The sequence below is a fragment of the Coregonus lavaretus genome, assembly GCF_964263955.1.
Source record: "Coregonus lavaretus genome assembly, chromosome: 22".
Taxonomy (NCBI): Eukaryota; Metazoa; Chordata; class Actinopteri; order Salmoniformes; family Salmonidae; genus Coregonus; species Coregonus lavaretus.
The window spans coordinates 12,828,125-12,855,912 of record NC_140009.1 but is presented as its reverse complement, the minus strand read 5'-3'; the positions used below and the strand labels follow the sequence as shown (position 1 = coordinate 12,855,912).

Sequence of the window (27,788 nt, the reverse complement as noted above, 5' to 3'; positions counted from 1 at the left end):
GATAAGAAGCTGGTAACATACCTCTTCTCGTATTCTTTTCACCGTCTCTCCTTTCTGGGAAAGAGAAGATGAAGGACAACGTTGAAGTGAGGTGTGTGTAGTAGTGTCCTCAACCTGCAGATTGAAATCTGTCTGTACTTCAAATCCCTGTTAAAATGATACTTTTCTTCACATTGACTACATTTCCCCTTCATTGAAAAGTCATCTGAGCTAACATGGTATAGAAAAGTAGAATCCTCTATCAATCTGAGATGGATAGCACAATGCTGACACACAGTATTCTCATCCCATCCACATCTGAAATGTCTAAAATATGTATCCATTTTCACTTCAATCGGTTCCTTTATGTTCACATCTATAGCCCTCTACTCTTCTAGTCTCAACTCTTAATGTCTGTCCTGTCCTTATGAGATCCTTTCTGTGTGGCCCGCATCCAGCCAGCCTGCCCGGCACGCCACCCAGGCTCAGGAGTAGAATTAAGTCACACCTCTGTCATACATCCTCTGTCAGCTTTAGATTGCCTCCCCATCTGTCACTTTTATGATGGCCTCAGCCCATCACTCTCGCCTCCCTTCTCCAAATGATTCTACCACCTACGCCTATGACATTGACAACCGGATGTGTTCTAATAAAAACACTACCATACTATTTTGTGTACTTAGCCACATTGTTATTTCATTCTAAATAGTATGCTAGTGTGTAATTTGGGATATTTTAGAAGGTGTGGTTCTGCAGGCTAGCAGAGATAGAGATGAGGAATGAGAGAAAGGGGAAGGGAGTTATTAACACAAGTGCTTTGGATGGAGAGCCTGGTTACAGGACGGCATGTGCCAAACACAGCATTTCTCGGCCTCCCACCCCCTCTCCATCCCTCTGTATCCCCTTTTCCTCTTTGTCAGTCTCTGTCTTTTCTCTCGCCCCTCTTTCTTATCCCCTCTTTTTCTCAATCTCTCATCCCCTCTGTGTTGGTCCCCCCCCCCTCCCTCTCTCGCTCTCTCTCTCTCCCCTTCTCTCGCTCTCTCCATATTTCTTTATCCCTCTCATCCTTCTCTCTCTCTCTCTCTCTCTCTCTCTCTCTCTCTCTCTCTCTCTCTCTCTCTCTCTCTCTCTCTCTCTCTTTCTCTCTCTCGCTCTCTCTCTCTCTCTCTCTCTCTCTCTCTCTCTCTCTCTCTCTCTCTCTCTCTCTCTCTCTCTCTCTCTCTCTCTCTCTCTCTCTCTCTCTCTCTCTCTCTCTCTCTCTCTCTCTCTCTCTCTCTCTCTCTCTCTCTCTCTCTCTCTCTCTCTCTCTCTCTCTCTCTCTCTCTCAACCTGTTCTATTACAGTGCAAGGCTGCAGGGCAAGTGGGAGCCAGCGAGGGGGTAGAGAGCAGCCTACACCCCCTCCTAGTAGACACTAAACTGGTAAAGCGCAGCCTACACCCCCTCCTATAGCAGACACTAAACGGGCAGACAGTAATATGCCTTTCGGAGCTCCGTTTCAACCGGAGGTTTGCAGTCAACGTACTAATGTTTCTGTTTGATGGATTACTGTATTACATTAGGGGATAGAGAGGGTCTTAAGTGGCTTGGTTTAAGGCAATTACATTTACAGTCAGCAAATTGTGTGTCAGGAGGCCTTATGTCTGTTTTGCTTTTAAAGTAGAATGGAATGACATTAGAAAAATCCTTCCATATAGATTGGTTTATGAACACTTACAAAATGGCATGGTTTGAAGCGTCTATTTTTAATGGAGGATAATTCACATCACTTTTGCTAGTACAATATTAATCTAATTCTAGAAAATGTCTTCATTGATCTGAAAATAGCCATCCCTTGTGATAACAGCATGTCTTGGATCAGAAAGCCTCTCTGAATACTGTATGTCTTCAGATAAGAGCTATACATAACATTACATTTACATTTTAGTTATTTAGTAGACGCTCTTATCCAGGGAGACTTACAGTTAGTGAGTGCATACATTTTTCATTCTTGCCCCCCATGGGAAACGAACCCACAACCCTGGCGTTGCAAGCGCCATGCTCTACCAACTGAGCTACAGGGGACTACCATGTATATGATGGAAGAAAAAGATAATCCTTCTCACCTTGCCTATGATGCTGCCAACCTCCTACAAATACCAGGGATAAAACAAATATACATTCATAAATTAAAGAAATACAAGATTCTTAGAAATATCTACCTCTGCTTTCCAGAGACTCCTATCACCAACAACCTCTTTATGTGCTAAATCGACATACATTGAGCTCCAAAAGTATTGGGACAGTGACACAGTTTTTGTTATTCTGACTCTGTACTCCAGCACTTTGGATTTGAAATAACACAATAACTATGAGGTTAAAGTGCAGACTGTCAGCTTTAATTTGTGGGTATTTTCATCCATATCGGGTGAACCGTTTAGAAATTACAGCACATGTTGTACATAGTCCCCCCACTTTAGGTGACCAAAAGTATTGGGACAAATTAACTTACGTGTATTAAAGTAGTAAAAAGTTGAGTATTTGGTCCCATATTCCTAGCATGCAATGATTACACCAAGCTTGTGACTCTACAAACTTGTTGGATGCATTTGCCATTTGTTTTGATTGTGTTTCAGATTATTTTGTGCCAATATAAATGGATGGTAAATAATTTATTTACTTTTATTGTAAATAAGAATAGACTATGTTACTAAACACTTCTACATTAATGTGGACGCTACCATGATTACGGATAATCCTGAATGAATTGTGAATAATTATGAGTGAGAAAGTTACAGATGCACAAATATCATACCCCCCATAAAATGCTAACCTCCACTGTTATTGTAATGGTGAGAGGTTAGCATGTCTTGGGGGTATGATATTTGTGCGTCTGTAACTTTCTCAATCATTATTCACAATTCATTCAAGACATTCCGTAATCATGGCTGCATCCACATTAATGTAGAAGTGTTTAGAAACATAGTCCTGAATGAAACAACAAAAAATGTGTCACTGTCCCAATACTTTCGGAGCTCTCTGGAGGCAGCTGAGGGGAGAAAGGCTCATAATAATGGCCGGAACGGAGCAAATGGAATGGCATCAAACACCTGGAAACCATGTATTTTATGTATTCTCTACCATTCCACTGATTCCGCTCCAGTCATTACCATAAGCCCGTTCTCCCCAATGAAGGTGCCACCAACCTCCTGTACTGTATACAGTATACTGTCTTAACCAAATCTGTCATTTGTATTATTTACATTCTACAGACAAAGAAGAGCAGGAACACAAGTCAGGAGGGAAATGTATATTACAAAATTACATTCTTAAAATCCAACATTTGAATCCGAATACTTTAACTAATCCCTAAGCATTCATTTCTATATAGCTACAGTGAGGGGAAAAAGTATTTGATCCCCTGCTGATTTTGTACGTTTGCCCACTGACAAAGAAATGATCAGTCTATAATTTTAATGGTAGGTTTATTTGAACAGTGAGAGACAGAATAACAAACAAGAAAATCCAGAAAAACGCATGTCAAAAATGTTGCATGATTTTGCATTTTAATGAGGGAAATAAGTATTTGACCCCCTCTCAATCAGAAAGATTTCTGGCTCCCAGGTGTCTTTTATACAGGTAACGAGCTGAGATTAGGAGCACACTCTTAAAGGGAGTGCTCCTAATCTCAGTTTGTTACCTGCATAAAAGACACCTGTCCACAGAAGCAATAAATCAATCAGATTCCAAACTCTCCACCATGGCCAAGACCAAAGAGCTCTCCAAGTATGTCAGGGACAAGATTGTAGACCTACACAAGGCTGGAATGGGCTACAAGACCATTGCCAAGCAGCTTGGTGAGAAGGTGACAACAGTTGGTTTGATTATTCTCAAATGGAAGAAACACAAAAGACCTGTCAATCTCCCTCGGCCTGGGGCTCCATGCAAGATCTCACCTCGTGGAGTTGCAATGATCATGAGAACGGTGAGGAATCAGCCCAGAACTACACAGCAGGATCTTGTCAATGATCTCAAGTCAGCTGGGACCATAGTCACCAAGAAAACAATTGGTAACACACTACGCCGTGAAGGACTGAAATCCTGCAGCGCCTGCAAGGTCCCCCTGCTCAAGAAAGCACATACACAGGCCCGTCATAAATTTGCCAATGAACATCTGAATGATTCAGAGGAGAACTGGGTGAAAGTGTTGTGGTCAGATGAGACCAAAATGGAGCTCTTTGGCATCAACTCAACTCGCCGTGTTTGGAGGAGGAGGAATGCTGCCTATGACCCCAAGAACACCATCCCCACCTTCAAACATTGAGGTGGAAACATTTTGCTTTGGGGGTGTTTTTCTGCTAAGGGGACAGGACAACTTCACCACATCAAAGGGACGATGGACGGGGCCATGTACCGTCAAATCTTGGGTGAGAACCTCCTTCCCTCAGCCAGGGCATTGAAAATGGGTCGTGGATGGGTATTCCAGCATGACAATGACCCAAAACACACGGCCAAGGCAACAAAGGAGTGGCTCAAGAAGAAGCACATTAAGGTCCTGGAGTGGCCTAGCCAGTCTCCAGACCTTAATCCCATAGAAAATATGTGGAGGGAGCTGAAGGTTCGAGTTGCCAAACGTCAGCCTCGAAACCTTAATGACTTGGAGAAGATCTGCAAAGAGGAGTGGGACAAAATCCCTCCTGAGATGTGTGCAAACCTGGTGGCCAATTACAAGAAACGTCTGACCTCTGTGATTGCCAACAAGGGTTTTGCCACCAAGTACTAAGTCATGTTTTGCAGAGGGGTCAAATACTTATTTCCCTCATTAAAATGCAAATCAATTCATAAAATTTTTGACATGCGTTTCTCTGGATTTTTTTGTTTTTATTATAGACTGATCATGTCTTTGTCAGTGGGCAAACGTACAAAATCAGCAGGGGATCAAATACTTTTTTCCCTCACTGTACAGTTATTCCCATACAATTCCTCTTATATATTCCCAGTTATTCCCATACAATTAGTCTTATATATTCCCAGTTCTTCCCATACAATTACTCTTATATATTCCCAGTTATTCCCATACAATTACTCTTATATATTCCCAGTTATTCCCATACAATTCCTCTTATATATTCCCAGTTATTCCCATACAATTCCTCTTATATATTCCCAGTTATTCCCATACAATTCCTCTTATATATTCCCAGTTATTCCCATACAATTACTCTTATATATTCCTAGTTCTTCCCATACAATGCCTCTTATATATTCCCAGTTATTCCCATACAATTACTCTTATATATTCCCAGTTATTCCCATACAATTACTCTTATATATTCCCAGTTATTCCCATACAATTACTCTTATATATTCCCAGTTCTTCCCATACAATTCCTCTTATATATTCCCAGTTATTCCCATACAATTCCTCTTATATATTCCCAGTTATTCCCATACAATTACTCTTATATATTCCCAGTTATTACCATACAATTACTCTTATATATTCCTAGTTATTCCCATCCACTCAAACTGTACCTTGCCGTGCATGAGCAGTCGGAGTGTGAGGGTCACACCCAGGACCCCGTCTCCAAAGTCCTGCTCACAGTTCATAGTGATATGGGAGTTGCACACAGGGAGACGCATGAACAAAGCTCATCCAATGGACACGCTGTCAGATGAAGACTGCTGCTCTCTCTCTTCTCTGTCACTCCCCAGTCCTTCAAAGCTCTGCTGAGACAAAGTAAAGAAAATGCCATACGTTAGACTTGATACCTGTTCGGTATCAATACAACTAGATTTCAATACAAACACTCTTCCCATACAATTACCCTTATATATTCCCAGTTATTTCCATCCAATTACTCTTACATATTCCCAGTTATTCCCATACAATTACTCTTATATATTCCCAGTTATTCCCATACAATTACTCATATATTTCCAGTTATTCCCATACAATTACTCTGTTTGGTATCAATACAACTAGATTTCAATACAAACACTCTTACTCATTTGTTGTGATGTTTTACCTCAACATTTGAATGATGTGATATCAACTAGAATGTCACTTTGCAATAGGAAGTCAATGGAGAAAATATCCTGTTTGCATGACAAGACATACCCAAGGCAGAGCCACCATCACATCTCAATCTCACAATGCAGGATGCTTGAAACAGAATCTGAATTCAGAGTGTTGAATTCAAATCAGTCACTCTCAGTGAGTCCTGCTCCATGGCCATTGTGCTTTCTGTAGCTGTTCAAGGTCTAACCCACTGCACAGCTGTATCGTGGGCTTCACAGAAAGTGAATACAGTATGCAGATAGTTGTCTATCTCTAAGGTTACCATTACTAACCGAACAGGGCATTGAGGACAGCATAAAGCTCAAACAAGTTCACAATATCCTGCTGAATGTAAGGTTTGCCCATCCCCGTGGATTGATGAGGAATTGAAAAATTGTATGGTTGAGAGGGATGAGGCAAAAGGAATGGCAGGTAAGTCTGGCTGCACAACCGATTGGCAAACGTATTGCAAATTGAGATATCATGTGACTAAACTGAATAAAAAGAAGAAGAAACTACACTATGAAACAAAGATAAATGACATAAAGAATGATAGTAAAAAGCTTTGGAGCACCTTAAATGACATTTTGGGAAGAAAGGCAAACTCAGCTCCATCATTCATTGAATCAGATGGCTCATTCATCACAAAACCAAATGATATTGCCAACTACTTTAATGATTTTTTCATTGGCAAGATTAGCAAATTTAGGCATGACATGCCAGCAACAAACGCTGACACTACACATCCAAGTACACTACCGTTCAAAAGTTTGGGGTCACTTAGAAATGTCCTTGTTTTCAAAAGAAAAGCAATTTTGTTGTCCATTAAAATAACATCTAATTGATCAGAAATACAGTGTAGACATTGTTAATGTTATAAATGGCTATTGTAGCTGGAAACGGCTGATTTTTTATGGAATATATACATAGGCGTACAGAGGCCCATTATCAGCAACCATCAGTCCTGTGTTCCAATGGCACGTTGTGTTTGCTAATCCAAGTTTATCATTTTAAAAGGCTAATTGATAATTAGAAAACCCTTTTGCAAACTGTTGTGCTGATTAAAGAAGCAATAAAACTGAAGAAGCAATTAAATACTACTCCCTTCACAGAACAGCGCAAACTGGCTCTAATCAGAATAGAAAGAGGAGTGGAAGGCCCTGGTGCACAACTGAGCAAGAGGACAAATACATTTTAGAGTGTCTAGTTTGAGAAACAGACGCCTCGCAGGTCCTCAACTGGCAGCTTCATTAAATAGTACCCGCAAAACACCAGTCTCAACGTCAACAGTAAAGAGGCGACTCCGGGATGCTGACCTGCTGTGTTCTTTTGCCCATCTTAATCTTTTAATTTTATTGGCCAGTCTGAGATATGGCCTTTTCTTTGCAACTCTGCCTAGAAGGTCAGCATCCCGGAGTCGCCTCTTCACTGTTGACATTGAGACTGGTGTTTTGCGGGTACTATTTAATGAAGCTGCCAGTTGAGGACCTGTAAGGCATCTGTTTCTCAAACTAGACCCTCTAATGTATTTGTCCTCTTGCTCAGTTGTGCACCGGGGCCTCCCACTCCTCTTTCTATTTTGGTTAGAGCCAGTTTGCGCTGTTCTGTGAAGGGAGTAGTACACAGCGTTGTACAAGATCTTCAGTTTCTTGGCAATTTCTCGCATGCAATAGCCTTCATTTCTCAGAACAAGAATAGACTGACGATTTTCAGAAGAAAGTTCTTTGTTTCTGGCCATTTTGAGCCTGTAATCGAACCCACAATTGCTGATGCTCCAGATACTCAACTAGTCTCAAGAAGGCCAGTTTTATTGCTTCTTTAATCAGCACAACAGTTTTCAGCTGTGCTAACTTAATTGCAAAAGGGTTTTCTAATGTTCAATTATCCTTTTAAAATGATAAACTTGGATTAGCATACACAACGTGCCATTGGAACACAGGACTGATGGTTGCTGATAATGGGCCTCTGTACGCCTATGTAGATTTTCCATAAAAAATCTGCCATTTCCAGCTACAATAGCCATTTACAACATAAACAATGTCGACACTGTATTTCTGATCAATCTTTTCTTTCAAAAACAAGTAAATATCTAAGTGACCCCAAACTTTTGAACGTTAGTGTATATCTGACCAAATTATGAAAGACAAGCGTTGTAATTTTGAATTCCGTAAAGTGAGTGTGGAAGAGGTGAAAAAATTATTGTTGTCTATCAACAATGACAAGCCACCGGGGTCTGACAACTTGGATGGAAAATTACTGAGGATAATAGCGTACGATATTGCCACTGCTATTTGACATATTTTGAATTTAAGCATTTTACAATACATTTTAGTCATTTAGCAGACGCTCTTATTAAGCCTACTAGAAAGTGTGTGCCCCAGGCTTGGAGGGAAGCAAAAGTCATTCCGCTACCTAAGAATAGTAAAGCCCCTTTTACTGGCTCAAATAGCCGACCAATCAGTCTGTTACCAACCCTTAGTAAACTTTTGGAAAAAATAGTGTTTGATCAGATACAATGCTATTTTACAGTAAACAAATTGTCTACAAACTTTCAGCATGCTTATAGGGAAAGGCATTCAACAAGCACTTACACAAATGACTGATGATTGGCTGAGATAAATTGATGATAAATGATTGTGGGGGCTGTTTTGTTAGACTTCAGTGCGGCTTTTGACATTATCGATCATGGTCTGCTGCTGTAAAAACGTATGTGTTATGGCTTTACACCCCCTGCTATATTGTGGATAAAGAGTTACCTGTCTAACAGAACACATAGGGTGTTCTTTAATGGAAGTCTCTCCAACATAATCCAAGTAGAATCTGGAATTCCCCAGGGCAGCTGTCTATGCCCCTTACTTTTTTCAATCTTTACTAATGACATGCCACTGGCTTTGAGTAAAGCCACTGTGTCTATGGATGACTCAACACTATACATGTCAGGTACTACAGCGACTGAAATGACTGCAACACTTAACAAAGAGCTTTGTTAAGTGTTGCAGTTAGTTTCAGAGTGGGTGGCAAGGAATAACTTAGTCTTAAATATTTCTAAAACTAAAAGCATTGTATTTAGGACAAATCATTCACTAAACACTAAACCTCAACTCAATCTTGTAATAAATCATGTGGAAATTTAGCAAGTTGAGGTGACTAAACTGCTTGGAGTAACCCTGGATAGTAAACTGTCATGGTCAAAACATATTGATACATCAGTAGCTAAGATGGGGAGAAGTCTGTCCATAATAAAGCGCTATTCTGCCTTCTTAAAAGCACTATCAACAAGGCAGGTCCTACAGGCCCTTGTTTTGTCGCACCTGGACTACTGTTCAGTCATGTGGTCAGGTGCCACAAAAAGGGACTTAGGAAAATTGCAATTGGTTCAGAACAGGGCAGCACGGCTGGCCCTTGGATGTACACAGAGAGCTAATATTAATAATATGCATGTCAATCTCTCCTGGCTCAAAGTGGAGGAGAGATTGACTTCATTACTACTTGTATTTATGAGAGGTATTGACATGTTGAATGCACCGAGCTGTCTGTTTGAGCTGCTGGCGCACAGCTCGGACATCCATGCATACCCCACATGACATGCCACAAGAGGTCTCTTCACAGTCCCCAAGTCCAGAACAGACTATGGGAGGCGCACAGTACTACATAGAGCCATGACTACATGGAACTCTATTCCACATCAAATAACTGATGCAAACAGTAAAATTAGATTTAAAAAACAGATAAAAATACACCTTATGGAACAGCGGGGACTGTGAAGCAACACAAACAAAGGCACAGACACATGCATACACACGACAACATACGCACTATTAACACACACGTACACATGGATATTGTACTGTAGATTTGTGGTAGTGGTGGAATATGGGCCTGAGGGCACACAGTGTGTTGTGAAATCTGTGAATGTATTGTAATGTTTTTTAAATTGTATAAACTGCCATAATTTTGCTGGACCCCAGGAAGAGTAGTAATGGGAATCCATAATAAATACAAATGCAAATACAAATACAAATACAAATGTGCACAATAAAGCAATATATCTCAACCCCCTGATAATGAAGCAGCAATGTCCCATCCTTCTGAGGTAATTGTAAATCGATGGTCATCCATAACTAAGTCATAATGATGAAGGAATAATGTGTGAGCAGGCTATTGACTTCTAGCAGTGCTGCTGTCAGCTGCAGGGTTCCAGGCCACTCTGGCTAGCGGGGAGATTGTTCCCTAATAGACAACGAGTGGGTGTTAGTGAGTACAGGACGAGACTGACTGGCCCTTGATTAACTGGTAGCTGACTTCCCTATAATCAGAGAGGTTGGAGAGAGACTGAGCCCAAAATGGCATGGTGTCCTTGGGTACATGGGTTATGTGATGATTGTTCCTTTCAAACGTTTTAATAGAAGGCTACAATAGCACTTTGGTTTCAAAAAGTGCATTTAATTATATTACAGCTTGCAGTTGTTTCAGTTCTTCAGCTAATTAAAAAACGGTGCTATGCTGCGATGTGCTGTACTGTGATGTGCTGTACTGTGATGTGATGTGATGTGCTGTGCTCCAACTATGTGAAGACTAGGCTGTTGTACACAGAAATAGATAAGCTTCAGGACCAGTGAGAAAGAAACAGGTAAAATGGATGGTGCAGAGATTAGAACATGTTCAACACATCAGCAACCAATGAGAGGCCTTTCCACTGAATCCAGTCTGACAGTGCACTACTGGGTACACTGCGTGCATGTCAGTTCTTGTGACATATTGTGAGTCACCTGGGTGCTCAGCAGTCTAGGCACACAGGGTGTATAATTAGCTTATGGAGATATTTATGTTTCCTCTTGATTTACGGTGGTTTCTGACTGTTGTCAGCCCAGACAGAGTAAATACAGGCTTGGTAAAATATAAATAGCTGGCTGCTGCACCAGTAGCAGTAATCAAACTAAGCGCACAATCCCTAAGAGCAAATGAAGAGCTGCGAAATTACCACATATTATTTTGGTGATTTGATAAATCATCTTTATCGAGTTATTCTCCAGAGTCATTCACGCAATGGCATTACAGACCCAGCCATTTCAGACCCAGCCATTCCAGACCCAGCCATTCCAGACCCAGCCATTTCAGACCCAGCCATTTCAGACCCAGCCATTCCAGACCCAGCCATTTCAGGAAGTAGTAAATGGAAATTGACAATGTTTTTTCTATGGGTATTTTCAAGTGATGTATGAAATTGTATTCATTTCCTGAAATGAATTAGAATCGACCCAAACTCTGGCACCGTACTACAGTCCACATGCACACACATAGCCCCAGCCCTCTACACTAACACTAATAATAATACTAATTTGTATGATGTTTTTTGAGTAAGTCAGAGCAGTCCAGCTGACGCTGCAGTCCCTGCATATGGATTCTGTTCTGCACTTGTAGAGTGGCTCGCATATCCCATCCTCCCTGTTTGGTCAAGGCCACTTGTTTTAATAGGAACGCTGCTGACCGTCAGCCAAGTGCATTCCACCTAGCCTTCAATACCCAGTATGCTGCTGCTGGCCTACTGATGAAGACATCATTGAGAAACACAATCGCTCCCTCCGGCTTCCAGCAGGTTCCTTCTTTATTAACCTGCCTCTTCAAATCACTTCATACATTTTTCAAGCTGTTTTAGAGCGGCATGTGGGTGTCCATGTTGTTTTTGTGCAGGCAGGTTGGGGTATGTCATATGTGTGGAGATCATGGTTAATCAAAGGGAGTCTGCTGTTTATCAAAATGCTATTCCTCAGAGGCCATTTCTAGACAGGTTTAACAGCCAGGGCTGCTAGCTATCTGTTTATTTATGTACAGTTTGCATGCAGAGGGTCTTTAAACGTAACACGCCATCCCTCTCTGATATCATGTGGTAGCTTGGCTGCTACTTGCCTAAGCCTGTGGTGTCCGATGAATTACCACGGCACAGCCTTGTAATGCTGGCCTTTCAGCATCGGCCAGAGAGCAAAGCAGAGTGGCGGTGATAAGGTATGTACTGGGCTAGAAAGAACTTCATCTGCTTTTAAAGAGACACAATGGATCGACTCGACAACATTATCTAGGCTAATTTACACCTTTACAGTGGGGAAAAAAAGTATTTAGTCAGCCACCAATTGTGCAAGTTCTCCCACTTAAAAAGATGAGAGAGGCCTGTAATCATCATAGGTACACGTCAACTATGACACACAAAATGAGAAAAAAAAATCCAGAAAATCACATTGTAGGATTTTTAATGACTTTATTTGCAAATTATGGTGGCAAATAAGTATTTGGTCAATAACAAAAGTTTCTCAATACTTTGTTATATATCCTTTTTTTGGCAATGACACAGGTCAAACGTTTTCTGTAAGTCTTCACAAGGTTTTCACACACTGTTGCTGGTATTTTGGCCCATTCCTCCATGCAGATCTCCTCTAGAGCAGTGATGTTTTGGGGCTGTCGCTGGGCAACACAGACTTTCAACTCCCTCCAAAGATTTTCTATGGGGTTGAGATCTGGAGACTGGCTAGGCCACTCCAGGACCTTGAAATGCTTCTTACGAAGCCACTCCTTCATTGCCTGGGCGGTGTGTTTGGGATCATTATCATGCTGAAAGACCCAGCCACGTTTCATCTTCAATGCCCTTGCTGATGGAAGGAGGTTTTCAATCAAAATCTCACGATACATGGCCCCATTCATTCTTTCCTTTACACAGATCAGTCGTCCTGGTCCCTTTGCAGAAAAACAGCCCCAAAGCATGATGTTTCCACCCCCATGCTTCACAGTAGGCATGGTGTTCTTTGGATGCAACTCAGCATTCTTTATCCTCCAAACACGACGAGTTGAGTTTTTACCAAAAAGTTCTATTTTGGTTTCATCTGACCATATGACATTCTCCCAATCCTCTTCAGGATCATCCAAATGCACTCTAGCAAACTTCAGACGGGCCTGGACATGTACTGGCTTAAGCAGGGGGACACGTCTGGCACTGCAGGATTTGAGTCCCTTGCGGCGTAGTGTGTTACTGATGGTAGGCTTTGTTACTTTGGTCCCAGCTCTCTGCAGGTCATTCACTAGGTCCCCCCGTGTGGTTCTGGGATTTTTGCTCACCGTTCTTGTGATCATTTTGACCCCACGGGGTGAGATCTTGCGTGGAGCCCCAGATCGAGGGAGATTATCAGTGGTCTTGTATGTCTTCCATTTCCTAATAATTGCTCCCACAGTTGATTTCTTCAAACCAAGCTGCTTACCTATTGCAGATTCAGTCTTCCCAGCCTGGTGCAGGTCTACAATTTTGTTTCTGGTGTCCTTTGACAGCTCTTTGTCTTGGCCATAGTGGAGTTTGGAGTGTGACTGTTTGAGGTTGTGGACAGGTGTCTTTTATACTGATAACAAGTTCAAACAGGTGCCATTAATACAGGTAACGAGTGTTGGACAGAGGAGCCTCTTAAAGAATAAGTTACAGGTCTGTGAGAGCCAGAAATCTTGCTTGTTTGTAGGTGACCAAATACTTATTTTCCACCATAATTTGCAAATAAATTCATTAACAATCCTACAATGTGATTTTCAGGATTTTTTTTTTTCTCAATTTGTCTGTCATAGTTGACGTGTACCTATGATGAAAATTACAGGCCTCTCTCATCTTTTTAAGTGGGAGAACTTGCACAATTGGTGGCTGACTAAATACTTTTTTCCCCCACTGTATATTAAAGCCTCACACAATTATCTCCAAGATGTTACACAACATAGTGGCCCGAGGGCTGACTACAGATGAACTGAAAACCAAACATTCCCTCTCTTATCTTTGAAAGAGAAGAAATGCAGAGTTTACTGTTGCGTGCATGCTGGATCATGGTCCGAAACACATCTGATTATCATGGCACACACATTTACGTAACGGCGCGCTAACTTCATTATGCTGTAGGGCACGGCTAAAATGTTAGCGCTTTATTGCATTAGGAGTTAATGGTTGGAGGGATCATTATGTGCTGCACTCTGGGCTGATAACAAGGCATGTGCTATATGTCTGTGAGGCGAGGGGGCGGTGTGGTGAGCCTCTGAACCAACCCATTCTCAGAATCCCAAGCACCAGTGTTCCAGAATGAACAGAGCCCCTCTGTTCTAAATTAAAACTCAGATCTACTCAGAACTCAGGGCAGGGGCATTAGAGAGGTACCAGACTGCACTGCAGGTTGAGGACAGGGTGGAGGCAGGGTGGATAGCAGCCACACAGTCCTGCAGGTCTGTCTCTCTGTATGTTCGTTGAACCTCACACAGTGCTGTTGCTCTGTCTAATTGGACAGTCTGATGATTGGTTCAATTGTGATTCATTACATGATCTCAATAGTCACAAAAAAAGTTTCAATATCATATATGCTAATGTACAGTGTTGCTTCCGTCCCTCGCCTCGCCCCTACCTGGGCTTGAACCAAGGACCCTCTGCACACATTGACAACAGTCACCCTCGAAGCACCGTTACCCGTCGCACCACAAAAGCCGCGGCCCTTGCAGAGCAAGGGAAACAACTACTTCAAGGTCTCAGAGCGAGTGACGTCACCGATTGAAACGCTACTAGTGCGCACCACTAACTAGCTATCCATTTCACACCGGTTACACTAAACACATTCCAAGAACCCGAAAATACATGTTACTTTCCTCTTGGTTATTACACTGACAAGTATAACTACTAATTTTCAGGCCCCTTCAACAAAAAGTTAAAGATCTCTTTGTAGAATAGTTTTTTCTTTCCTCCTTTCTTGGGGCGCACATCAAAGACGTGACAGATAAAAAAAAACATCAAAGACGTGACAGATAAAAGCAGCTGTCCTGCCATCCCTCGACACTGATTGTCTTCTCTCTGTCTCTGTGTTTCCAGGAGTGTCCTGAGAGACTGCTGAAGGTGAAAAGAATATTGTTTGACCCACTTGTCTCACCGATTGGACACCTGTTCTGAGACTAAGACGGCACTAACACAGCAACACAACAGCAGGCCTGGGTATGGCTCTGGATCTGGGCCTAGGACAAGGGGAACAGAGGGGGAACAGATGGGGTGAGGAATGGGGACATACCTCATCACCATGGAGAGAAGGAAACAGGGTTCCCTCTGCATACTGTACATATAAAGGGTGAGGGGTATAGGGTGTCCAGAGGGATCAGATAGGGTTTCCCTCTTAGACACATGGAGGGGAAAGGTTGTCAACTTGCGTACACAAGTTGTGTAAGGGCAGAGGGCGCAAGGTAGATCACTTCACAGTTCACACACACCACACATACATGATGATAACACCCCCCCCCCCCACCACCACCACCACCACCACACACACACACACAAAGGGAGAGGGTGTCTACTTTTAACACAGGAGAAGATAGGCTTTGATCACAAGGTCCTCAGCTGTTGAGATGTTAGAAGGGAAAAAGTAATCTAGGGGCCACAGCAACTGCCATGATGCCTTAAGTACTACAGATAATCAACATTAAGGCTGGAAGGGATACATTCTATTTCAATCCAATTTCAGTCATTTCAAGGGATTAATTGAAAATAACCCAATTTCTATTCACCTCTAGAGTTAACTGAATTGACAGAATTAATCCAGAACCTGAAGATGAATGACTGAATAAAAGCACAACCAGTGAATTAATGTATAAAACATTTTAGAGCAAGAGCATGAAAGATATTCATAATTCATGTCTTAAATGATGTAGTACTGCGATCGCTTTTTCCGAAGGTCAGAGAACCCTCTGCACCACATTAACCAACAGAAAAGTATACGCCTCCTTGTTTTAGAGAGCGAGCAGAGTACCCAACCCCACCAGCTTCTCTTCAGCAAACAACTGTGGTCAGACAGACACTTAGGTTCTAATGGCACCACTCGTCCACTCCAAACCCTAATGAGGTCTATAGGGAACACGCTCCCTCCATTTTCTCTGACATCATTCATACCCATCAAAATGCCCGGCCTGTCTTTGTGTTGCAGTAGGGTCCAAACATGAGTGAAAGGATAAAGGCTCTAATTACGAAGGAGAGACAGGATAATCAAAACCCAACGATAAAGGGGGAGAGTTCATTCAGACAGGGTTGACTTTTGGAACAGATAATCCGCCACACAAAGTGAGGATGGTGATGTTTTGATGTTGTCTTTGGCTGTATTCTCATAGGTACTATTGGGTACTATAGGTACATACTGAAAGTGATGGAATTGAATTTGACATTGCAATGTCAACCTTAAAGGTACAACCCAGTCTTTGGCTACAACCCAACAGGTTGTCCAGATCCTGATCCACCATTTGGGAAACACAAGTCAAAATAACCTATTTCACCCAAAAACCAAACCTTATTTTATATTTTCTGTCAGCATGTCTGTAGCTGCAGCTGTCCATAGCCCTTAATGATGTCTGAGCCATGCCCAGCCATATTCAGCATAATTGGAGTGTCACAACTTCCGCCGAGGCTGCCTCCCCTCCTTGTTGTTTCTTGGTAGTCTTAAACAAATATACAGTGAGGGAAAAAAGTATTTGATCTCCTGCTGATTTTGTACATTTGCCCACTGACAAAGAAATGATCAGTCTATAATTTTAATGGTAGGTTTATTTGAACAGTGAGAGACAGAATAACAACAACAAAAATCCAGAAAAAAACATTTTAAAAATGTTATAAATTGATTTGCATTTGAATGAGGTAAATAAGTATTTGACCCCCTCTCAATCAGAAAGATTTCTGGCTCCCAGGTGTCTTTTATACAGGTAACGAGCTGAGATTAGGAGGGAGTGCTCCTAATCTCAGCTTGTTACCTGTATAAAAGACACCTGTCCACAGAAGCAATCAATCAATCAGATTCCAAACTCTCCACCATGGCCAAGACCAAAGAGCTCTCCAAGGATGTCAGGGACAAGATTGTAGACCTACACAAGGCTGGAATGGGCTACAAGACCATCGCCAAGCAGCTTGGTGAGAAGGTGACAACAGTTGGTGCGATTATTCGCAAATGGAAGAAAGACAAAAGAACTGTCAATCTCCCTCGTCCTGGGGCTCCATGCAAGATCTCACCTCGTGGAATTGCAATGATTATGAGAACGGTGAGGAATCAGCCCAGAACTACACGGGAGGATCTTGTCAATGATCTCAAGGCAGCTGGGACCATAGTCACCAAGAAAACAATTGGTAACACACTACGCCGTGAAGGACTGAAATCCTGCAGCGCCCGCAAGGCCCCCCTGCTCAAGAAAGCACATATACAGGCCCATCTGAAGTTTGCCAATGAACATCTGAATGATTCAGAGGAGAACTGGGTGAAAGTGTTGTGGTCAGATGAGACCAAAATCGAGGTCTTTGGCATCAACTCAACTCGCCGTGTTTGGAGGAGGAGGAAAGCTGCCTATGACCCCAAGAACACCATCCCCACCGTCAAATGCTTTGGGGTTATTTTTCTGCTAAGGGGACAGGACAACTTCACCGCATCAAAGGGACGATGGACGGGGCCATGTACCGTCAAATCTTGGGTGAGAACCTCCTTCCCTCAGCCAGGGCATTGAAAATGGGTCGTGGATGGGTATTCCAGCATGACAATGACCCAAAACACACGGCCAAGGCAACAAAGGAGTGGCTCAAGAAGAAGCACATTAAGGTCCTGGAGTGGCCTAGCCAGTCTCCAGACCTTAATCCCATAGAAAATATGTGGAGGGAGCTGAAGGTTCGAGTTGCCAAACGTCAGCCTCGAAACCTTAATGACTTGGAGAAGATCTGCAAAGAGGAGTGGGACAAAATCCCTCCTGAGATGTGTGCAAACCTGGTGGCCAACTACAAGAAACGTCTGACCTCTGTGATTGCCAACAAGGGTTTTGCCACCAAGTACTAAGTCATGTTTTGCAGAGGGGTCAAATACTTATTTCCCTCATTAAAATGCAAATCAATTTATAACATTTTTTAAATGTGTTTATTAATTATGAAAAATATTATTATATCTAAAAAACTAAAACATATCCGGTAAATTGACTGAGAACACATTCTCATTTACAGCAACAACCTGGGGAATAGTTACAGGGGAAATGAATGAACCAATTGGAAGCTGGGGATGATTAGGTGACCATGAGATTGGGAATTTAGCCAGTACACCGGGGTTAACACCCCTAATCTTACGATAAGTGCCATGAGATCTTTTAGCAAAGTGGAATATAAGTCTATGTTCTAAACTTAAAGACATTAAAGACATTTAGTTCCACTCAAGGATGAAAAGGTTCCTTGAGCATGGCTGCTTTTCACTTTCTCTCCACAGAGGGAGGCGAGAGAGAGAGCGAGAGAGAGAGAGAGAGAGAGAGAGAGAGAGAGAGAGAGATAGAGAGAGAGAGAGAGAGAGAGAGAGAGAGAGAGAGAGAGAGAGAGAGAGAGCGATAAAGGCGAAAAGAAACAAGAGGCTTGAAATTAAAGACCACTGTTTTATCTCTCAGCGTCTCTGTCTCCTTCTCTGTCACTTAGACCAGTGTTTTATCTCTCAGCGTCTCTGTCTCCTTCTCTGTCACTTAGACCAGTGTTTTATCTCTCAGCGTCTCTGTCTCCTTCTCTGTCACTTAGACCAGTGTTTTATCTCTCAGCGTCTCTGTCTTCTTCTCTGTCACTTAGACCAGTGTTTTATCTCTTAGCGTCTCTGTCTCCTTCTCTGTCACTTAGACCAGTGTTTTATCTCTCAGCGTCTCTGTCTCCTTCTCTGTCACATAGACCACTGTTTTATCTCTCAGTGTCTCTGTCTCCTTCTCTGTCACTTAGACCACTGTTTTATCTCTCAGCGTCTCTGTCTCCTTCTCTGTCACTTAGACCCGTGTTTTATCTCTCAGCGTCTCTGTCTCCTTCTCTGTCACATAGACCACTGTTTTAACTCTCAGCGTCTCTGTCTCCTTCTCTGTCACTTAGACCACTGTTTTATCTCTCAGCGTCTCTGTCTCCTTCTCTGTCACTTAGACCACTGTTTTATCTCTCAGCGTCTCTGTCTCCTTCTCTGTCACTTAGACCAGTGTTTTATCTCTCAGTGTCTCTGTCTCCTTCTCTGTCACTTAGACCACTGTTTTATCTCTCAGCGTCTCTGTCTCCTTCTCTGTCACTTAGACCAGTGTTTTATCTCTCAGCGTCTCTGTCTCCTTCTCTGTCACTTAGACCACTGTTTTATCTCTCAGCGTCTCTGTCTCCTTCTCTGTCACTTAGACCAGTGTTTTATCGCTCAGCGTCTCTGTCTCCTTCTCTGTCACTTAGACCACTGTTTTATCTCTCAGCGTCTCTGTCACTTCTAATGGGAGGGGTCAAGCCTCGGCACAGGGGGGACTTCCTTCTTCCATCCTTCCCTTCGTATCAGATCCAGCATTCATCTGGAACTGTGTCTGCCTGTCCAGCCAAACCCAGCCCCCTAGAGAGGGTTACAAGACCCCTGACTGCCTCCTGCTACTTAAGGCAGTTTACTGCCGCAGAGAGGAGTCCAGCAGCCCTGCTCTGGTGTACTGCTGGTTGGCCACCTTAGCCATATGAGCCTTAGCTCACTGTGTGCTCCCACTGAAGCATTATATTTAACATGCAATCTGAGTTCATTCTCAGGCAAGTGAAGTCAGTGAACATGATTTCCTGTAGCAGAGCCAACAGGGGATATGGGATTGAAAAAAAATTGCTATCTAGAACCAAAAAGGGTTCTTTGGCTGTCCCTGTAGGAGAACCCTTTGAAGAACCCCCTTTGGTTCCAGGTAGAAGCCTTTTGTTTTAAGGTAGAACCCTTTTGGGTTCCATGTAGAACCCTTTCCACAGAGGGTTCTACAATGAACCCAAAAGAGTTCTACCTGGAACCAAAAAGGTTATCCTATGGGGACAGCCACAGAACCCTTTTGGAACCCTTTTTTCTAAGAGCGCAGAGAATCAGTGAGGGTAAAGGATGCATTATGTCATGGCAACTGGTAGAGATATCAATCCATCTGCACTACGTTGAAACATATCATCTCCTTAGAAACACATCAGATGAGAGGAAGTTGGGGAGGGAAGAGTGACACCCCTTTGACACTATCATTAGAAGGGTGTGTTTGAGCTTGATTAGTATTATTAGTGAGTTGGGTTGACAACTGATGCCATAAAGTCAGTATGACACTATGTCATTACATAAAATGCCAGTTGTCTCTGGTTGTCAATCTGGTGCAGTCCTGTCAGCCCTCAATCCATGCTAGTTCATGCATGTGAAAGGGATTCTTCATTTGCTAGCAATGTACAAAAAGCTAAATTAACTGTCTGGTTGACATTCACAATATCAAACGTTTCCGGTGATCACGTGATGACGCCACTCGTAAGGTATTTGCTTTCATGGCGTGTCCGATGTCAATATTAAGGAAACCATAGTTCCTCTCATTAAAGCATGAGAGAAGAGAACAACAGAAGGCAAACATCCAGATAGCTAGTGATCATTAGAGAGGCCATGTTTCTGTGTTGCCAGCCCTTAGCTATGAGTGGCTGCTTGTTCCAGACACACAGCAACACAGTGTCAGAGGCTGTAATTATGCTGGCTTTGGTTGTAGTGGGGACAGCAGTGCCAGTGCAGATGATCTCTATACTGTAGTCATCTAGCATGCTTCAGTTCTGCTCTAATGCAAACTCATCTTGCGAGAATCAGAGACCACTTCGGATGGCTTAAAAAATAGGGTAATCCTTAACTGGTTTTAAAAAATAACTGACTATAGCCGGATTACGTTTTCGGAAAACGGGGCCCTATCTACTAATCAGTAGTTCAACGCTAGTATTTCTTTGGGTAATTTTCATTTTCTTCATTTCTAATGGCACATCTCCTATTAGAGGGCTTGCGTTTGCACCATACATCTTTCTGAATACTTTTTGGCATTGTACTGAATACACTTTAGCAAGGTATTAACTCAAGCTTTTATCCCACTGGATGAAGGTCATTCTCTCCATCTGCAAAATGACTTTCCCCCTCTTCATCCGCTCTTTCATCCCATCCTCCCTCCTTCCTCCCTCCTTCCTCCCATCCTCCAATCCAGAGCATGAGTCAGAGAATCTGAGACCTCACTGGAGAGCAGTCAGGAGAGGAGAGAGACATGAGAGAGAGAGACGAGAGAGAGAGAGAGAGAGAGAGAGAGAGAGAGAGAGAGAGAGAGAGAGAGAGAGAGAGAGAGAGAGCGAGAGAGAGAGAGAGAGAGAGAGAGAGAGAGAGAGAGAGAGAGAGAGAGAGAGAGAGAGAGAGAGAGAGAGAGAGAGAGAGAGAGAGAGAGAGAGAGAGAGCGAGAGAGAGAGAGAGAGAGAGAGCGAGAGAGAGAGAGAGACAGACAGACAGACAGACAGACAGACAGACAGACAGACAGACAGACAGACAGACAGACAGACAGACAGACAGACAGACAGACAGACAGACAGACAGACAGACATAGAAAGAGAGAGACAGAGGGGAGGAGACACAGACAGGGAGAGACATATACAGAGACAGAGAGGCAGATCAATAGCTTCTAGAAAAAAAGAAGCCAATAATATGAGAAGCTTGAACAGTGAAGTATGAATAGATTAACTGATCATTAGATTGACTTTCAGTGTGGATGGACTTTTCCAGCACAGTAGACCTAGAATGTATGCTTCAGAACTTTGATTTAATTTGAGAGATAGCTTTCAGTGTTGTTCTGAAATCTAACACAACAATTTGCCCAGAGAGGCCCAAAACAGCCATCAAGAGACCAATTTACTGCATAAAAGGACAAACAATACTAAAATACCTTCACATTAAATAGAATGGAATGGCATTCGGCGCCACATACTGTACATTCCCAACCTCTGCCGTCATTCAGAGTAACCTTGCATCATATTGACGATGGCATTACACCCCTCATTGGTAAAACACACTTTGCCTCAGTTTGCCAAGCGAGTGTTTGTCTGAGAATGGCATGCGTACACCAAACACTACCATTTGCGGTGGGATGAAACACAACGGGTTATTATTACATAAGCTTCAAAACAAACGGAGCACAAATCCAAGAATAGTGCAGTCCTTGTTAAATATTTCAGGCGCTCAGCAGCTGAGGATGGGGGGGGGGGGATAAAAAGCTCCTCCCCAGCCGCCGATGCAAAAACACACGCTGATGCAGACGGCCGGTTGAAAGAGAAACCTTCACTGCCTTATAGACTGTCTCCACAGAGCAAAGCGGATTACTGCCACTAAGACTCATGCCCTTCATATATACACACTACTCCATCCTCATCACTTACTTTTGAAGTGCTGTTGTGTGTATTGTAGCAGTTCAGCTGCCTCATTGTGGGCCTATGCACTGCTTGTAAGTCCCTCTGCATAATAGTGTTTGCTGACTGATTTTAAAAATATAAAATACTGCCCTGTATAAACCATCTTCATGTTATTGGAATTCAATCATTAAGTTGGAATTCAATTAAACTTCATTTCACAACATTTACAAAGTGTATTTGTTACAAACTACTCCTCGCGCACACATACGTTTTAATCAGAAAAATAGACATATTTAGGGGAGTCTACCCGGTAGTAGAAGTAGTAATAATTTTGTGGGTGCTAGTATTTGTCCTATTTCACACATGTAGAAGTCTGCACTATACGAATTGGAAATGTGTTTTTTGCATATCCCAACGCACTCTAATAGATCCTCAGAGAGTGTGGCCAAGGTCAGGGTCAGCCATTATCAACGGCAACCCTGGAGCATTTAGAGTTAAGTGCACATCGACAGATTTTTCCAAGTTGTTGGCTCTGGGATTTGAACTAGCAACCTTTCAGTTACTGGCCCAACACTCTAACTGCTAGGCTACCTGCCACCCCAAGTAGTAGTAGTAGTAGTAGTAGTAGTAGTAGTAGTAGTAGTAGTAGTAGTAGTAGTAGTAGTAGTAGTAGTAGTAGTAGTAGTAGTAGTAGTAGTAGTAGTAGTAGTAGTAGTAGTAGTAGTAGTAGTAGTAGTAGTAGTAGAAGTAGAAGTAGTAGTAGTAGTAGTAGTAGTAGTAGTAGTAGTAGTAGAAGTAGTAGTAGTAGAGTAGTAGTAGTAGTAGTAGTAGTAAAGTAGAAGTAGTAGTAGTAGTAGTAGTAGTAGTAGTAGTAGTAGTAGTAGTAGTACAATTAGTAGCAGTAGTAGCAGCAGTAGTAGAAGTAGCAGTAGTAGTAGTAGTAGTAGTAGTAGTAGTAGTAGTAGTAGTAGTAGTAGTAGTAGTAGTAGTAGTAGTAGTAGTAGTAGTAGTAGTAGTAGTAGTAGCAGTAGTAGTAGTAGTAGTAGTAGCAGTAGACGACCATGGCCGTGACCTCACCGAGGTTGTCTCAGGAGGGATATGCAAAAAACACATTTCCAATTCACACATGCGTATAATACCCACTTCTACATGTGGTAAATAGGACAAATATATGCACCCACCTAATTATTATTATTACAAGTAGTAGTAGTAAAACAATCTGTGATTTATTTGACCAAAGAACTACTCCGTAAATATTGCAGAGCAGGTTAGATTGAATTGAGGAGCGATGGGGTTTGGCTGTGCAGGGTGATGAGCCTATCAGAGACACAATAAATACAGTAAAGTGTTTTCATGGGAAACTCCCATCGGCTATGTCAGCTCATACCAGCTCAGGGTTCATACCTGGGATAGTGAAGGGAGCAAGACTATCACGTTGCATTTCGCAAAGAGAAACTTCTCATAGCCAAACAAGATGGTCTAAAAATTGAGCTGACTTGTTGTGCACTGCACAAGCCTTATGAAGGTCTGTGAGGACGAACTGTTCACATATCAATGCATTGTAAATCGTTAGTATTTCATATTGGAGCTGTTCAACAAGGCTCACACATCTTGTCAAAATATGTGATAAAGAAAGCAGTACTTGCGACATGAAATCTATTTCCATCGACGATGCTGTGTGTGTGGGAGGCATCGGTTGTACCCTACAGAGTCTACACTTAGTGAACAAAACATTAAGAACACCTTCCTAATATTGAGTTCCACACTAACAAACACAGGTTAATGGACTTACTGTAAATACAGGTTAATTGCTACAAGGGATTTGCCTCAAATACACAGAGAAAAAAAGTATATGTGTAATATGAAAACCCCTGTGACAAAAAATAATGCATGACTGAACATAACTGACTGTGACCATTAATGTTCTGCTGTAATGTCAACAGGGTCGAACCGTTATATTTTAATACAAGTCAACAGTCTGGACATAATGAGGGATAGAACAATAAAATATGATTGATTATAAACTGGGTGGTTCGAGCCCTGAGTGCTGATTGGCTGACAGCTGTGGTATATCAGACTGTATACTATGGGTATGACAAAACATTTATTTTTACTGCTCTAATGACATTGGTAACCAGTTTATAACAATAAGGCACCTCTGGGGTTTGTGGTATATGGCCAATATACCATGGCTAAGGGCTGTATCCAGGCACTCCGTGTTGCGTCGTGCATAAGAACAGCCCTTAGCTGTGGTATATTGGCCATATACCACACCCCCTCGTGCATTACTGCTTAAATAGAATATTTGAATAAACTCTGTATGACTCAGTTTAGCTTGTATCGCTTTCACCTAATAAGCCTGCATCCTTAAAAACGAATCCCATCAAGACCTCCACATCCTTCTCCTCCTTTTCTGAAACACTATTAAAGAGATTCTCTGGAAGAAAACAGTCTATTTCAAACTAGGGATTTCATGGCTTATTGAGGTAAAACAGTAATTATTCTCAAAGATTATGCATGTATGAACTACACATTGACTCATCCAGCCCAAAGCGGGAGGTTTAAAAAATACTTTCTTAGTCGCCAAAGTACCGGAGCATGTCTTTAACCAGTCACCATACAGATGGCCATGGTCTGCAGCTTAGGATAATTAAGCAGAGCTACTGTCTACTGTACTGTATAGCATTACAGAGACCTTGATGACTCCATTCTCATTGACTAGAACAGTGCTTTTTCTCCCTGACGGTGCAGGCAGGGCCTGGTTGTAAATGAGGAAGGGTATTAGCAATTCCCAGCCTTTTGGAGAAGCATGTGTCAGGCCTAGAGTCAGTTATTTATGAGTCCTCTCAGCCCTCAGCCCTTCCTCTGCTGCTGCTGCAGAGATGCTGCTTGGGTTTCATTATTGAAGAGGCCCTTCCACTCCTTATTAGATCTTTGATTCTTGGAGTGCATTAAGGAATTACATTCAGACTGAGAGCGTCAGTCATGCCTGATGGTCTCTCTCCCTGTCTCTGAGTGAGTCTCCATCTTTCTCTCTTTCAGAAACAGATAGACAGAAAGACAGGCACGGAAAACGTTATCCTTCTCTCAGTCGCTCTCTCTCCCACTCACAAACAAACAAACGCACGCACGCATGCACGTACATAGACACACACACACACACACACACAGTTCTGTCCTTTATTGATCCTCACTATCTGCCAGGGAGAGTCTGGCTCACGTATCTCTATGGGTGTATTCTATCCCATCCTCATATTCCCTCAATGAACAAACAATCCTCCCTGAGAGAGAATGATTTAAATCAGGAGCTAATACTGTGATTCTCTGTGTAGGAACACTATATAAGCATGGATTAATGCCAGGACACTCTCGAAAATTAGAATCTAAACCTCAAGAGATCTCCTGGTAGAATTAGATCATGTTAAAAACTCAGCTTGAAGAAAGATGAGATAAGATAGATAAAGAAAGGTAATGCAGATGACTGATATAGGATCATTGATATGCATGACTTATGTCTCTCGTCATATAGGTTTCCAGCAGTGTAGGATTGACCAGGCTGAAAACAGACACAAAAACAGAATACAGGAAGCTCTGTTCATCTCCAATTGCACCAGGGAGTGTTGGTTTGTACCAAGCTTTCTCTAATCAGACGATCCATATGTGGATGTTATTTCATTGACCTTATTGTCCTGGAAAGTCCATGGCGATTGACCCACTGAAATCCAATGGTGCCTTTTGTGCTACGATTGGTCTAACTTATTACGTCCTTGATAAATCTGGTAAACACACACAGAATGTAATAGAAAAATAAACCATCAACATTTTAGAGGACTTTGAACAGTATTAAATATCCTGTTTGTGTGCGGCTTCAGTAGGAGATCCAAACCTCAAATGCCAACGTCAAGCTGATTTTTGATATTGGTAGCAGCATTGCAGCATTTTGACCAGGTCAGATTATAAATGTAAGTGAATGCTCAAATATCACTAAAACATTTTCCAATCTGACTAGGGATTTTGTACATGCCTGACTGTGACTGTTCACTGTAAAGCTTCTGCTGAATTACAATTCTCCTAAATAGAAAAAGGTTGAAGGAGATTGAGAAACAGTGAGCCTACAGTGCAATGAAACAAATGATGGTTGACACACACACACACAATATAACAATACAGTCCTGTGTATTTCAGAGAATCAGAATTGCTGATTAAAATAAATACTTGAATACTCTGTATAAAACAATTGCATGAGCCAAATTCTAAGTATTTTTTTAAGCTTGTTCTGTACACAATAACCCTGTTTGTCACCTCAAGTTTGATCTAGTTAGGCTATACAAAAAACATGAGCTCTTTACTTATCACCAAGCTGTGTGACCAATGGCAGCATAAGATAAAAAAAGATATACTGAACCAAAATATAAACGCAACATGAAACAATTTCAATGATTTTACTGAGTTCCAGTTCATATAAGGAAATCAGTCAATTGAAATAAATCCCCAGCACAAGGTGCACCTGTGTAATGATCATGCTGTTTAATCAGCTTCTTTATATGCCACACCTGTCAGATGGATGGATTATCTTGGCAAAGGAGAAAAGCTCACTAACAGGGATGTAAACAAATTTGTCCACTAAATTTGAGAGAAAAAATAATTTTGTGCATATGTAAAATTTCTGGGATCTTTTATTTCACCTCATGAAACATGGGACCAACACTTTACATGTTGCGTTTATATTTTTGTTCAGTATATAAATACATATGTGCCAAAATGAAATTATGATAGTGGAATCTGAAGTAGAATTTTTCTCGGCATACTTCACTAGACATTTGGGTCAACTCATTATTCTTTCAGTCCAGCCAGAGACCAATGCAATTAGGCATCCCAGTGAATGATGCGCCCGTCACACGCACGCACGCACACGCACACGCACACATACACCCCCCCCCCCCCCCCCCCCCCCCCCCACACACACACACACATACACAGCACCGAGCACGCGCCCACACCGCCATCCTTGTTGTATTGAGTGGGATCTTTGTGCAGCTAGAATTGGCCTAGGCAGCTGGGTCGTCTTTTATTATCATAAAGACGTCTATTAACAAGGGGCCAATTGTCTCCTCAATCCCAATAAACTAGCCAACTGTTGTTCATTGAACACATCTGTCTTGATTGCACCATATGTCGTGGAGTTCAGCCCAAAAGCAGTGTCTTTATATTGCAACAACCATTTCAGGTTTCTTTGAATACTGTGTGTATGCAAAACATTTGATATTAGAAACAATAAAAAATGTGTATTTTAATGTCTAAAAATGCATAAACCACATTTAGGCTAGCTAGACTATAAAAAATAAAATTAAAAAAGGATAATCAATGTCAGGAAAAATACCATGATATTCAGACAAAGAAAGGTGTGCGGTCATTCAGTCATAAACAATGTATTTTATTTGTTATTTGGTAATAATAGGCATACGCTACATGAATGGTCCAATCTACACATCAAGGGAGTTTTCTATCACTAATTGAAATAGTTCAGCATTTGAGAATAGGAAGACACAGCAAGACATTACAGAAGAGGTGTTAGAAGTTG

At 42.0% G+C, this 27,788-nt stretch overlaps 1 protein-coding gene across 1 annotated transcript in view; it reads right to left on the bottom strand.

The window, feature by feature from the left end:
• The window catches only part of LOC311150409 (poly(rC)-binding protein 4-like), a 57,413-nt gene that overhangs the window by 29,407 nt on the left and 218 nt on the right, over positions 1–27,788 (bottom strand). The window contains exons 2-4 of the mRNA XM_084187877.1: positions 5,493–5,684; positions 2,084–2,107; positions 22–54 (exon numbers count right to left, since the gene is read on the bottom strand). Of these exons, the coding sequence (XP_084044003.1) occupies positions 22–54; positions 2,084–2,107; positions 5,493–5,600 (165 nt within the window). The 5' untranslated portion in view covers positions 5,601–5,684. The remainder of the gene's footprint in view (positions 1–21; positions 55–2,083; positions 2,108–5,492; positions 5,685–27,788) is intronic.